Below are 14,643 nucleotides of genomic sequence, written 5' to 3' on the forward strand. Positions count from 1 at the left end.
GTTTGAACTTTTATACTTAAAAAATAATTATCCTAACACTCACTTTCAAGCTCACAATTGTATGTACAAAATACGCAATTTTTACTAATAATTTGTGTCTAGCTTCGAAAGTTGACTACAAATAATTTTGGAGTGCTCAATTTCCTCTCGAGGTTATAAACTGCATCGCGATTCTGCTGTAAACAACACACGAAAATAGGTTTGTTCGGCTCTTGATTCGATATTATATCGATACTATCGAAAAAAAAAATTTAAGTTGGTGGTAACTCGGAAAGCGCACGAATATGCGCTACGAACTCTCGTTCAGTCAGTATCTGGAGGGACCCTTAGTCCTGCTTCGCTGATTTGAGTACTTGCCATCAGCCTGGTCATACCATCCGCAGTGTTTGTCTCGATCACTATCGCACCTGACTTGGTTGGCCGACAACTGCGTATGTGGATTTTTTCCTTAGCAGGGTTAACAGCCTTTCGCAGTTTTTGTTGTAGTTCAGCCACAGGAACCTCGGCATCTTGAGCTGTAATCCTAAGCACATGTCTATTTTTAAAGACTGGTCTTGCCTTCTTCGATTGGCTGTCGATTTTTGGTGCTGGGATGGGCCTTTTGGCTTTTTGAGCTATCGAATCTTTAGATTTGCTCTTCAACCTTTTTGTTGCCTCTGCGTAGGATTGCCCCTTTACTGACTTTTTAGTGCAGTCGTACTCCGTTGCTACCAATCGGCCTCTGAGGTTGGCGTTCTCAAGGGCCAGGCTGAGAAGTGATTTTCTGATGTTCTGGAGTTTTTCAGGTACTTCATCTAATCTTTCAGCACAAAATTTCTTTTTAGCACGAAGTTCAAATATGTGCAATATTTCAAGCAGTTCCTCTTCTGCTTTTGCATAGAAAGTTAGTTCAGGGCCGGGATCACCGACATCTAGGATTGTTCTTTTCTTTTTGTAGCTATTTGTGGATATTCCACTTGCAGAGCTGGCGTTGCTCGAGGCGCTGCACAGAGGGGACGAATGATAAAAAAACGCACTAAATTCTTGCGTACCGCGCAGTTCAGCGGAAAAATTGAAAAAAAAATTTTTCGTCATTCAGAAAGGTATGAAAATACAAAAACCACTGTCCTTCTTTATTTAAGTATCAAAAATCAAATTCTACGCCTCATCGAAGTTAATGAAAAATTCGACAAAATAGCGTTATTATTACTTAATTCTCATATCATTGTACATGACAAACCTCTCATCGTTTATGCATGATATTATTACCTCAACATGCTAAGAAAGCTTGAAAACTTTTCTCAAAAAGTTTATTTAAATAAATGAATTATAATTATTTATTTATTTATTAACTATACACATGATTAAATGAAAATCGATAGCGTGATTCATGATTAAGAAGGAGTCTATTACCAATTATATGTCTCTAGTTTGTTTGTTTTTTTTTGCAAAACTATATTGTTCAAACCATTTTTTTAAACAAAACAAATTGTTTAAAAATTTGTTTAAGCAAAAAAAAAAAAATTGTTTAAACATATTTAATCTGTAAAAATTATATCCTGAAAAATGCTATAAAAATCGTTAATTATGCATGCATTGTTAAATTTGGCAACCAAAAATGTATCATTAGTAATAAATAATTGATTTTTTAAATAAAACTGTGCTTATCAACAAGCTTACCTAATTATTACACCTAGTTAAAAAATTTGGGAAATCGTAGTATATCAGAGTTTTAAATCAAATAATTTATCAACACTTTTTTTGTCTGATTTTATACGGAAATGTGTATATTTGTATATGTATACCTCACATATATGTGCATATACACTTGTGCAATCATAACAATAAAAAATAAATATAGTCAACAAAAAATAAACAATGATTGAGAATTTTCTTAATATAATAGTCAACAAAAATAAACAATGATTGAGAACTTTCTCAATATAATAGACATTTGTCCAAATTTGACCTGAGAATACATTTTAAATCATTATAACTCTTTAGACATTACTCTTAATTTCATTATCATATAATTAAAACCAAATTAATACATACGTATATATAAATAGTTACTAAGACACCTGAGACGTACAAGTCATTCAATTCATCTCCATTGGTTCTGCTTCGTCTTCATAGACTATATCTTCCCCTACATATTCTTCAACAAACTCTTCTTCGTTGATGATAAGTAGTGTTCTCATTTCATTTGTAAGCTCGTGTTTTTTTTTTCTTTAAATTTCTTTTCAGAGAAATAAGCGGATCTGAGGTGGCAAGCAACCGAAGAAATGTATCCGTATTTGTATCTGTTCTGTAACACAATTTATTTAACGATCATAAAGAGATCAATGAAAAAACTAGATTAAAATTTTCGAACGTATAAGCATACCCGAAGGCAAGACCTGTGGAAATCGTACGAATTTACGAACTTATATGAGCACATACAACGTAACACATCACGTCTGTTTTTAGGTAATTAATTAAGCAATGTTGCATAGAAAATACTTAACGAGAGGTTTTACGAGAAAATCGCTCTCGATTTAACTTGATATTTTTATTGTTACATTCCTAAGCCTCCTCCGAAAGCATACCAATTGGTAACGTTGCATGGTCAATGATCTGATGAGCATGAATTAAAATTACATGCAAGGTAGTTGGCATGTGATACCACTTATACGTCTCAGTGTACAGTGAAGCAGTGTCAAAACAGTATGCTTGAAATGCCACAGTATTTATTATTTCATGACTCGATAATACGTCCAAAATCACTTTCAATCGTTTCAGAAGCGTCAGATTGAAGCCTTTAAATGTATAATTACATATATGTATAAATAATTTGATGGAATTGAGGATGAGAATCGATAAACGTATATTTTGTATCAAACCTGTAATTGTAGAAACGGTGCTTAAATTTTCGAAGAAAGTTCGAGCAGTATTACCATCATTCGTGTTACCCGATCCGTGAGTTGGCATCGACGGTAATACCTAAACAGTCGCTTAATGCGAGTTGGATACATTTTTTTCGTTCTTTAACTTTTTCCTTAACTAGCAGATCATATATCTAAATTGAAAAGATAAAATAATAATATATTAGAATATACACGATTTTATAACATTTCAAAGCACGACTTACTTTCGGCACTTCAGTCCCTTTCACCACTATCTGATACGAAATATGAAGCACCAACTCCATAAAACGTATGTGTGCGTGAAGAATTGAAATTCCATACTTCAAAGCCTCCGGGACAATTGGTAATTTATACATATCGTAAATATCGTTAAATTGTGAAATTGTAGCCTCACACAGGTGACATTTTTGGCTAGAAGTCTCATTCAGAGCACTGCAAATCTACAAAAAATCCTTAGCAAGTTCATGTTCATATATAATTGAGACAAATAAAAGTATGTGATGTGCCATTGAAAATTTAATCGTTACATATTTCAATAAGAGCACGCGTGAAATAAGGAGAAAAACACTTTGTGCGAAAGAATGTGTCGAAGCTCCACACGAAGAGTAATACGTTTGCGCGAATGAGAGAAAGCTTGCTCGAGAAAATGTATAAGCGAGAATGAGAGAGAAAAAGCTTGCGCGAGAGAATGTATATACACGAGTGAGAGAGAGAGAGAGAGAGAGAAAGAGAGAGAAAAGGCTTGCGCGAGAGAATCTATAAACGCGAATAATGGTGAGAAAGAGCTTGCGCAAGAGAATGTTTAAGCGCGAGTAAGAGAGAGGAAAAGAGCTTGCGCGCACGGGAGAACTTGTTTGCGTTGATCTGAGCTTATTTATGTAAATACATCATCATTATTTGTCACCTTTCCATCTATCATCGTCAAATGCATTTCGAAAGAAATGAAACAATTTTCGTACACCAATGTATTGATTTCTTCTTGAAAGTTTTTTTGTTCATTTCTCGCGAGTTCCGCTGTTTCTTTTTCAAAACAAATTAGTAGGTGAGCTATGAGAGTTCGAGCCCCCCCCCACTCCTCCTCCCCATAGGCCACGCCCCCTTTCCCCCTCCCCCTCTCCAAGTCAGGGAGTGGGGGTACCACCACCCCTCTACCACCTGGAGTGGGGGGTCGATAACTGGGGATGCCTGTTTTACCGACGGTGGGTAAATCGATATCGATCGCAGGTAATCGACCCTGGTGTTACCGACTCGAGGGTACCCGGATACCCGGGGATGGATATAGCTAATCTACCTTGCCGACTCTCAAACATAACCTATACCTGGGCCAAGAAGGCAGCATGGTTGCTCTATATATCATATCGATTTCCAAATTGTCTAGAGTTTTGGGCCATGAAGTATGCATGGAGGAAGATACTTTACCGACTCCCTATACCGGTGGGTGTTATCGTTGATCGGGAGGTTGGTCTACCTTACCAACATAACCTATACCGAGGTATGTGTATTCTAGCATATAAAATGCCCCCAACACGATTTATCGGGGCCCGGCGCTTTACATAGAGCTTTATCGACAACTAGGGATTCCCTGATGCGATAAAAATTTCGCGTTAAGTTCGATTTCAAGAATTTTATCATACCACTGCTTATCATAAATGCAGTAACGTGCAGTAAAGTTTCAAAGAGGTGGCATTGATTTCATTGTCTGAGAAAGTACCGTCATCTCGAATCGAGTATCGTATTTAGTTTCACGATTGGGAGTTCTGAGAATTCCGAGATGTCGGCGAACTTGAAACAAAAAGAACGGATACAGTTTCATTTCTTGCCAGTTTTATCATTTCAAAGAACTTTTTTATTTTGCACTATCAAATGCATAACTTCATGGTCACGTGACCTGTGGAGATGAATATAAATAGGTCGACAGCGACGTGCGAGCAGTCATTAATTGTCGATTTGTCGAGTAAATCGCATCTTTCAAGGGTTTTTTCATAATGGAGCGTGAGTATTCGGAAGTGATCGAAGAGTTGCGACGAGCATTGCGTTTGGGTGAACGCATTGATGAATCTGTTTTAATCGAGGGTATTAGATATTTAGAGAATGCTCTTTCATCGATATTGTCGCGATCCAAAAAACACAAGTATCAATCGCAACTCAGCCATCTGCTTAGCATTCGTGCACGATACGAGAAACGCGGTTCGGGTCTAAGTGACGACGAGCTGCGCATCAAGTGGGAAGATGTCAAATCAGCGTTTTCGTGTCGCATTCGAACCGGTCAAATCGTCAATTTCAAGCACAAAGATGCTGCAGCTTTCCTAGAAGATGCCTTCACTATATTTGTGGAACGGATCAATGAGGCACTCGACAAACACTCAATGATCAAAGTCAATGCAGAGCTAGCAGCAGAATATATGACATTGAACAAAGATGGGGAGTTCATTTTTGGTGACAAATATTTTAATACTAAAAATGAGCATATATCGCAATCAACGGATTTGGGAGAATGGTTTACCTCGAATGTTCAAGAGCCCATTCTCAAGCAAATGGAGGAGTTTGAAGAGGAAGGCTCAGGCTGGGCTTTGAGCAAAATACTACATTTATTAGTTAATATTAATAAGTACAACCCCTCAAGAGTGGGCTCCTACATTCCACTTCCAGATACCATTGCCAAGAAGGAAGCTTGTGTGAATGTCAAAAACTTTGATGATTTTTGCTTCAAGTGGGCAATACTAGCAGCATTATATTCGGGGAAAAGAAAGAATAAAGATCGAGTAGAACAATACAAAAAGTTTGAAAATGAATTGAACTTTAGCGGGATCGAGTTTCCGATGAAATTAAAAGACGTACCAAAATTTGAAAAGATGAATAAAATTTCAGTGAATGTATACATTTTAAAGCAGAATTACGATGTCGAACCAATACATCTAACTGCTTCAAAGCAGGAAAAGCACGTTCACCTTCTCATGATTCAAGACCGCTACGACGATGAAGACTCTCCAGGAGATGACGATGAGTATATTCCAATCAACTATCACTACGTTTGGATAAAAAATTTGTCAAGATTGGTCAGTTCGCAATTATCCAATCATCATGGAAAAAAATATATTTGTGATAGATGTTTGCATTACTTCCATTCGAGTGATAAATTGACGAGCCACGAAGAAGATTGTTCCAGCATAAATAAATGCAAAGTGCTGCTACCCAACAAGAACAATAACAAGCTGACATTTATGAACTATTCTAAAAAAGAGTGGGTGCCTTTTGTTATATATGCCGATTTCGAGTGTGTGCTGAAGCCTGTGGCCGAGGCAAGAGCCTACAGTGTGCACGAAGCCTTTAGTTGCGGTCTCTATTTAAAATGTAATTTCGACGATGTGCTATCGGAATATAGGTGCTATAGAAAAGTGAATGATGATGATATGAGCCCGTCCGAATGGTTTGCCCAAAATCTTCAAGATATCGCCGACAAGGTACTTGAATTTTTCGACAATCCAAAGCCAATGTGTTTTACCAGCGTGGAAAAAGTAAAATTCGAAAAAGCCGAAATTTGTCACATTTGCAAGCGGGGATTTACAGAAAAAGATATCAAAGTTCGCGACCATTCGCATTTTACGGGTGAATATCGAGGCGCAGCTCATAGTAAGTGCAACATCAACTACAGAGACGTGAGATTCGTGCCTGTGATCTTCCATAACCTAAGCGGATACGATTCGCATCTTTTTATTCGCGAAGTAGCTACGGGATTTCCAGGTCGAGTCTGGGTTCTACCTCAGACCAAGGAGCGATACATCTCCTTCGTGAAATTCATGGAGGATCAGAGATTATCTTTTCGTTTCATCGACTCGTTCAAGTTCATGGCATCATCACTGGACAAATTGGCCAAAAACTTGAAGCAACAACCCACTCTAAGAAAAGTTTTTGGCCAGGATTACAACGGCGCACAAATCGATCTTCTCACGAAAAAAGGAGTGTTTCCATACGAGTACATCTCATCGCTCGAGAAGCTCCAAGAGACAGCACTACCACCACCCGAACAGTTTTACAGCTCTCTCACGGACAGCGATATTTCTACCAAAGATTACGAGCACGCGAAGGAAGTGTGGGACTCCTTTAAAATTTCCAATCTTGGTGAATATTCGGATCTTTACCTCAAAACGGATGTGATATTACTCGTAGAGGTCTTTGAGAACTTTCGAAAAACATGTCACGAGGCTTATGAACTAGATCCAGCGCACTATTATACATTACCAGGCTATTCTTGGGATGCAATGCTCTTGTACACCCAAGTCGAGCTAGAATTACTCACAGACGTAGACATGTTGCTATTTGTCGAGAAAGGAATTCGCGGTGGGGTCTCGCAATGCTGTAGCAGGTATAGCGAGGCCAACAACAGGTACATGGGCGAGGATTACAATCCTGAGAAAGAGGACGTATACCTGATGTACTATGATATAAATAACTTGTACGGTTGGGCAATGGCTCAGAATCTACCATACGGAGGCTTTGAATGGTCCGATGCCAAAGATTATCACGCATTGTCCGAAGATTCAGAGTACGGATACATCCTCGAGGTGGACCTGGAATATCCCGAATCATTACACGACTCGCACAAGGATTTGCCACTATGTCCCGAGCACGCCTGCCCACCGGGCTCGAAACAGCGCAAACTCTTGACCACGCTGAATCGCAAGCACAAGTATGTCATTCACTACAGGAGTCTACAGCAGGCAGTTCGACTCGGTGTTCGAGTCACAAAAGTCCATCGAGCATTGAAATTTAAACAGGGACCCTGGCTCAAGTCTTACATCGACTTGAACACCGAGAAGAGAAAAAATAGCAATAATGACTTCGAGAAACAACAATACAAGCTCTGCAATAACGCCATATTTGGAAAAACTATGGAAAACGTCAGAAAAAGAATCGATGTCAAGCTTGTTTCAAGCTGGGATGGACGTTACGAAGCAGAAGCTCAAATCTCGAAGCCAAATTTTCACAGCCGAGCGATCTTTGACGAAAACCTGGTCGCAATCCAGCTTTCAAAGACAACAGTCACCATTGATAAACCCGTATACGTTGGATTCAGCATATTAGATATATCAAAGACACAACTCTATCGCTTCCACTACGATTTTATGCGCGATCGTTTTGGAAGCAATTGCAAAGTCTTGTACACCGACACCGATAGCTTGGTGTACGAGATACGGGGCCAAAACGTATACGAGGTTATGAAGCATAAGGATAATATCAATGAGTTTGATACATTTGACTACGAGAAAGACAATCCATTCGGAATGCCATTACTTCGGGAAAACTCCAAGAAGATTGGACTTATGAAGGATGAACTTTGCGGAAAAATACTGCGGCGGTTTTGCGGCCTGCGCAGTAAAATGTACAGCGTCGATATTCAAAATGGTGGTGTCATCAAAAAGATCAAAGGTATCAAGTCATCGGTGGTAAAGAATACCATTACCTTTGACGACTACCTGCAGTGCTTGAGAGAGAATACAATCATCTCGAGGGAGCAGCACAACATTCGCTCGCGCCTCCACGTTCTGCGATCCGAGAAGGAGAAGAAGATCGCACTCAGTCCTCATGATGACAAACGATACCTAGTACCAGGGACCTTCGACACTCTGCCGTGGGGCCACAAAGACATCGCTAGCGAGCCTCCAGCCAAGAAGCCAAAGTATAATTAAAATATATATACTAAAAATTATCGAATAATAGAGCCTGCCGGATGTAACAAATTTCATTTCTGGACGGCTATTCCAAGAATTCATATCAAGCAATGCATACTGAGAACTTAAGAATTCCATCAGAGCTTAATATCAAGTTACATTAAAGAAGTGCACCGGATGTATCAAGTTACATTTCTTGACGTTTATTCCAAGAATTTATTTCAAGCAATGCCTACTGATAACTAAAGAATTCCATTGGTGGTTTACATTAAAGAAGTACACAGTATGTATCAAGTTTAATTTCTCAACGGTTATTCGGAGTATTGATATCAAGTTACACAAAGAATGTTCGGGTTTTCCCCGCGATGACATCATCGCTCGCTCGAGTATGAAGAGACTATTCATTACTGGAGTAGCTGGGGGTAGGGAGAGCTTATTGAGAGTGGGGGTCGACCGATAAATAGAGCGAGGAGCTCGAGCCAAGGCACAGTCGTCGATCAGAAAGATCCCACAGCACTTGCACAATTCTTTCACTATCTTTTTAATTTTATAAAAAATGGATTTTCAAAAAATCAATCAGCTGGCTAAGAGCAAAGTAACGTATTTACCACTAAAGAAAGTTACAGATCTGGTGGCAGATCGTAATTATAAAGTTACCGCCATTAAAAAAGCAGTGACGAAATATGGTCCGAAAATCGTAGTTCAGCTCGACCAGGAGTTCCAAATGTTTCTACCGAAACAAGTTTCCGATGCGTTGCTTGACACCTTCAGTGACATAAAGATCGACAATTTATACATTAAGTGTGTGGAACAATGTGTTCAGTTTTTTGAAAAAGAGTAAATTTTAATTATTGTAAAGTGTGTGTGGGTATGCGTTATACTTATTAAAAGAATTGTTATACTATAATGGTGATGTGAGGCATGAGTTATGCTTATTAAAAGAATTGGTTGTTATACTATGATGTAAGGTATGGGTTATACTTATTAAAAGAATTGTTATACTATGATGGCGATGTAATGCTACTCATAAGGTTCGTTAAATAAAAGAAAACGTTTGTTTAAAAATATACACACATGTCTCTTTATTTATTTAATCATACAATATCCTTTTTATTAATCCAACTATTATGACTATCATCGAAACCTAGCCATTTAACATAAGCCTGATCTCCACGTCTCTTGATAACTTTTTCTACGAGGTAAATGTCCGCATGCTTTGCTTTTGAAAGTTCTTCTTCGTAAAAACATCCGGAGATCGGCTGCTCGAGGTAGTCCTGCAAATGGTAAGTTACTGGATCCGTCGGGGCTACTCTGCGCACAGTGAAGATTTCAGTCGTCCAGTTCGGCTCATAACCCTTCTCGAATAGATGCTTTGCCTTGCTCACGCGAACTTGGTCGCCAATTTTAAACTTCCGTGATACTGATCCGACTCTTTGAACAAATTTCGTCTTCAGAATATCTTTCTCGTTCTTTTGTGTGACTCGTGCTGGTGCCATGCCAATCGTTCGATGTTTACGCTCATTGTAGTCGCTGGTTAATTTCGATACGATATTTGTCCACTTATGATTACCTTGCAAGCTAAACTGCTTCCACATTATATTTTTCAGAGTTCGATTAAATCGTTCGACTATCGATGCTTTCAAATTACTGTAGGTTGAATAGAGATTAATGTTGTACTTCTTCATTACCGCTTCAAAGTCTTTATTGTAAAATTCCTTGCCCCGATCGGTATGCAAATGTTTCGGTACTCTCAGTCCTTTGGACAAAATTGATTTCATGGCTGCGGCAATGTCTTTTCCAGTTTTGCTTTTGACCGGCACGGTCCAAGCGTACTTGGAGAAAATATCGATGCAGGTGAGTAAATACTTATAGCCTCCGTTCTCTCGAGCATACGGTATCATTTCGACCAAATCAGCCTGCCACGTCTCATCCAATCCGCGCACGTCCACCCTCCTCCGAGGATAGTTGCGCCGCGCGGGCCTGTGCAACTCCTCTACGAGATCTTTTTTTTGACTCATCTGCTGCTGCTTCTAACAGACTGATTCTTCGTTCCAACTCAGCTATTTCGACTTCGAACTTTTGTCGAACCTTATCAATTGACTCGCTAATACTGTTTATATTGAAATATAGAGTCTCAAAGTTTATCGCGTCTCGAGCATCTGCAGGAGCTCTTACGTTACACAGACGTCTATTCTCGATATCAAAATCAAGACCGTCTTCGGTGAGTTTGTATCCGATGCCTGGAACTCCTCGGCTACGCTCTTGCTTGTCGCTTAAGACTCGTCCGAATACGTCAACACTCATTTTGATACTGATAATTGTTGCAACGAAGCCCTCAATATATATACCCATCTTCGCGTAGTTCTTCGATTATGGAGGTGATCTCGTTGTCGTGAGCATTGTTTCCAGCAGATCTCTCTGCCACGAGGAGTCTGAGCCTATCCACTAGCTCGTTCGGATCGTTCCAGTATACGAAATCTTTCAATGAACCGCGACTTTTTGCCACTTTATAGCGAGGCAATAAACCATACCCGCGCTTCACCACTTTATAACGGGGTAATATACCACTTCCAGTTTTGAATATTGGCTCAATGATGTTATCGAATTTGTTGCTATTACATTTACGCAGATCTCCGTCATCGGCAAAACGTTTACGGTGGACATTCGTAGAGTCTAGTATTTTTTCATAAACTTTCATGTCGGTATTTGTAATATATTTAAGGTCTGGATTCTTTTTGAATAAAAGTTCGAGCAGACCTTTAGACTTGATATACGGCTCATTTCCAATATACACCTTGTCTCCATCGATACTTATCGGTGATTTGCCCAAATGATACTCATCATTTTCCCGGCGGACACCGTACAGCTTGTCGAGTTCATTTGATTGCATTTTAACCAAGTTTAAGTAATCTGCAATCATTTCATCTTCGACCTTGGGAGTCCATGCAGCGGTATCTTCTTCATCCTCGACCACTTGATCAGTATTCTCTTTCGAAATTGATGATTCTTCTTTAATATTTTCTAATTTTAAAGTTTGAACATTTTCAGAATCTTCTACTTTTAAATTTTGATCAGTTTTAACCGTCTGCTGTTCAAGCTTCTTCTTTTTATTCGCATGCGGACTTTTTTCTTCGTTTAGAGTGACTAGCTTGTTGATAGGTTTAATGATTGGCTTGAATGTCTCGATGACCGTTCTTTCGGTCTCATCTCTACCACGCTTTAGCATCAATGCCTTGCGACGTATCGCTTCGCGAGATTTGATAAGCTCGTGAAGTATCCTCTGCTCTCGCTCGGACATGTTAGCGCGGTAATGTACAATGATATACTAAAACATAACGATCAATGTTATGATATATTTATAGCAAAATTGTCGAATCCTTTTCGATATCGACCCGTGTTAACTCCAGCTCTATCCTTGTCAATGACCAAAAAACTATGCTGATCACTATTCCAGCAGTTGGCGCACAACTCTTTGAATACGGGGTAAGACATATCGGTGTTCACGTGATCGTCGTAAATGTGTCTTAGATTAACATCATCTTGTCGAAATATGACGAGCAAATTGACATTGTCTCGAACCAGATGCTTGGGAACGTGGGCATACGATTGACAGAGATAAAAACTGTCCACGTTCTTGTGACGTCCCATGCAGAAGTATGCTCGAACGTTATCCTGCTTCTCACAGGCTACATCGTCGAAAATCATTAGCGAGTTAGGCAGAGCTTCGTTCGGTGAGAGCACTGCTTCATGCTCGCTAAACGGTAAGTATCGCACACCATCTATCGGCTCCAATAGATCTTTCAAAAATTTATACTTTGGTTGGTTCAAAGACTTTGAGTACACGTATACATTTTCAAAACGAAGACCGTTCGGATGAGTGATCAGAGCGAGCAAGCAGTTTGTCTTGCCACAATTCGAAGGTCCGCAAAATACTGCTCTGATAGAGTCTGGCAAGAGATCCCCGTGTCGGCGAGCTTTTCTTTTCTCTTCGACTATATCAAAATTACCAACTGGAAGTTTCAAAGGCTGCTTTGAAAACTCCATGCTTGCTGGAGTCGCGCGTAACAATGAGCCGAATTCCTATAAATACCAGGCTTTTATACTTTTTTTCACATTCGCGTTCTAGCTCTTGTAATGATAACATACAGAGGTCGAGGCATTCTAGATAAAGTGATTGACAATTTACCTTTTGAGCTACATCTTAAAAATTATAGCTACTGCGGCCCTGGCACACACCTTGCGAAACGTTTAGCTCGTGGTGATAAGGGTATTAACCCTCTGGACAGTGCCTGCAAAGATCACGATATTGCTTATTCGCAAAAAAATCACGCTATACGTAGTAGTGCTGACAATACTTTGGCGGAAAAGGCTTTGGAGCGAGTTAGAGCACGGGATTCTTCGATTGGCGAAAAAATTGCTGCCCTTGCAGTAGCTGGCGCAATGAAGATAAAATCGAAAATAGGACAGGGTGTGAAATTAGCCAAAGTTGTTACGGCTGCTAAGAAGAACATGAAACGAGGCAAAACCTCCAAATCAGTAATCAAATCAGCTATTTCGGGGGCTAGAGAAGCCGTGAAAAAAGCAGGAGGGAGAAAAAAAGTAAAAATTCCACGCGTTCTACCGGTATCCGGCAAAATTGGGGGTGCCTTGCCGTTTCTCATACCTCTTTTCGCTGGCCTTAGCGCCGTCGGTGCCTTGAGGGGCGGGGCCGCGGGTATCGCTAAAGCGGTGAATGACGCCAAAGCAGCCGAGCGGGAATTGCATGAAATGAAAAAACATAACAGAAAAATGGAGGCAATTGCTCTCGGTAAAGGACTCTATTTAAAACCATACAAAACCGGTCTTGGACTATGTTTTGAAACAAAGCGAGGAAAAAAAAAAACTTCAAAATAACTTTACCAAATAGAGCTCTCACCAACTACGATCTCGTCAAATACGCCGAGCTTTTGAAAATTCCACACTTTCGAGGAGTCTTCATGAGGGACGAGTTGCCGCGTAGCGGTGCTCACTACCGCGAGAGTGCGATCGTCAATCTGGATGATTCGATCGGCCCCGGCACCCACTGGGTGGCATATCAAAAATGCGGCAAGAGAGTGATATATTTCGACAGTTTTGGCGATTTACCGCCGCCTCGAGATCTTGTGGATTACCTCAAAGTCCCCGAAGTCATGTATAACCATCAAAGATATCAGGATTTTGATACTCATTGGTGTGGCCACTTATGCCTGAAATTTCTTAGTGGGGCTATATAAGCACATGTATATCAAGCTAAGCATTCATTCGACAACCAACCGTCATGCGTGATTCATTGACTTTGACTCTCTCAGGCCAGTCTTCCGTTCTCGAATCCAACTACTTTCCACCCATCGAGCTGGATGCGAACAAAAACTACGTCTTGGGACTCATCGAACTACTAACGTTCAACTCAATTCCTAATATTGAATACGGCTGCAATCGATTGTATCTCGACGATAATAAAGTTATCAGCATACAGCCTGGGAGTTATGAAATTGAAGATATTGAAAGCTATCTAAAGACTGCCCTATCATCTGAGAATATCGAGTTCTCATTAAAGCCCAACAACAATACTCTTCGCAGCACATTGTTGTGCAGTAGACAGGTTGACTTTCGACCAAAAGACTCTATCGGTAGGCTTTTGGGCTTTACCAGCCGTGTGCTCGAGCCAGGCAAGGAGCACATCTCCGATCTACCTGTAGCAATACTCAAAGTCAACGCATTGAGAGTGGAGTGTAATATTACTTCGGGAGCGTTTATAAATAATCAGCGCGTGCACACGATACACGAATTTTTTCCAGCAGTGCCCCCGGGCTTCAAAATTATTGAGGTACCCTCGAATGTAATATATCTACCCGTGAGTGTCAAGCGCATAGACAGTATTCAGTTACGCATCGTCGATCAGGACGGTGCACTGGTAAATTTTCGCGGTGAAACTATAACAATTAGAGTGCACGTTAGATCGATATAATGGGTATCGTGTATGGTGACAACAGCAGCAGAAATTTGTATAAAAGCCGAGTGCAATGGCATCGAAGCATCAGTCGCGAGCGACACCCCAGAGCAACAACAAC

The 14,643-nt window shown here is 40.1% G+C and overlaps 1 protein-coding gene across 1 annotated transcript; it reads left to right on the plus strand.

Moving 5' to 3' along the window:
* Positions 1-4,870: 4,870 nt before the first annotated feature.
* LOC111693627 lies at positions 4,871-8,572 on the plus strand. Its single transcript, XM_023458771.1, has 2 exons — positions 4,871-5,719; positions 5,819-8,572. Exons 1-2 carry the CDS (start codon positions 4,871-4,873, stop codon positions 8,570-8,572), a joined length of 3,603 nt encoding a protein of 1,200 aa, XP_023314539.1.
* Positions 8,573-14,643: the final 6,071 nt, after the last annotated feature.

This window comes from Trichogramma pretiosum, unplaced genomic scaffold (assembly GCF_000599845.2).
Source record: "Trichogramma pretiosum strain Unisexual culture from Peru unplaced genomic scaffold, Tpre_2.0 scaffold95, whole genome shotgun sequence".
Taxonomy (NCBI): domain Eukaryota; kingdom Metazoa; phylum Arthropoda; class Insecta; order Hymenoptera; family Trichogrammatidae; genus Trichogramma; species Trichogramma pretiosum.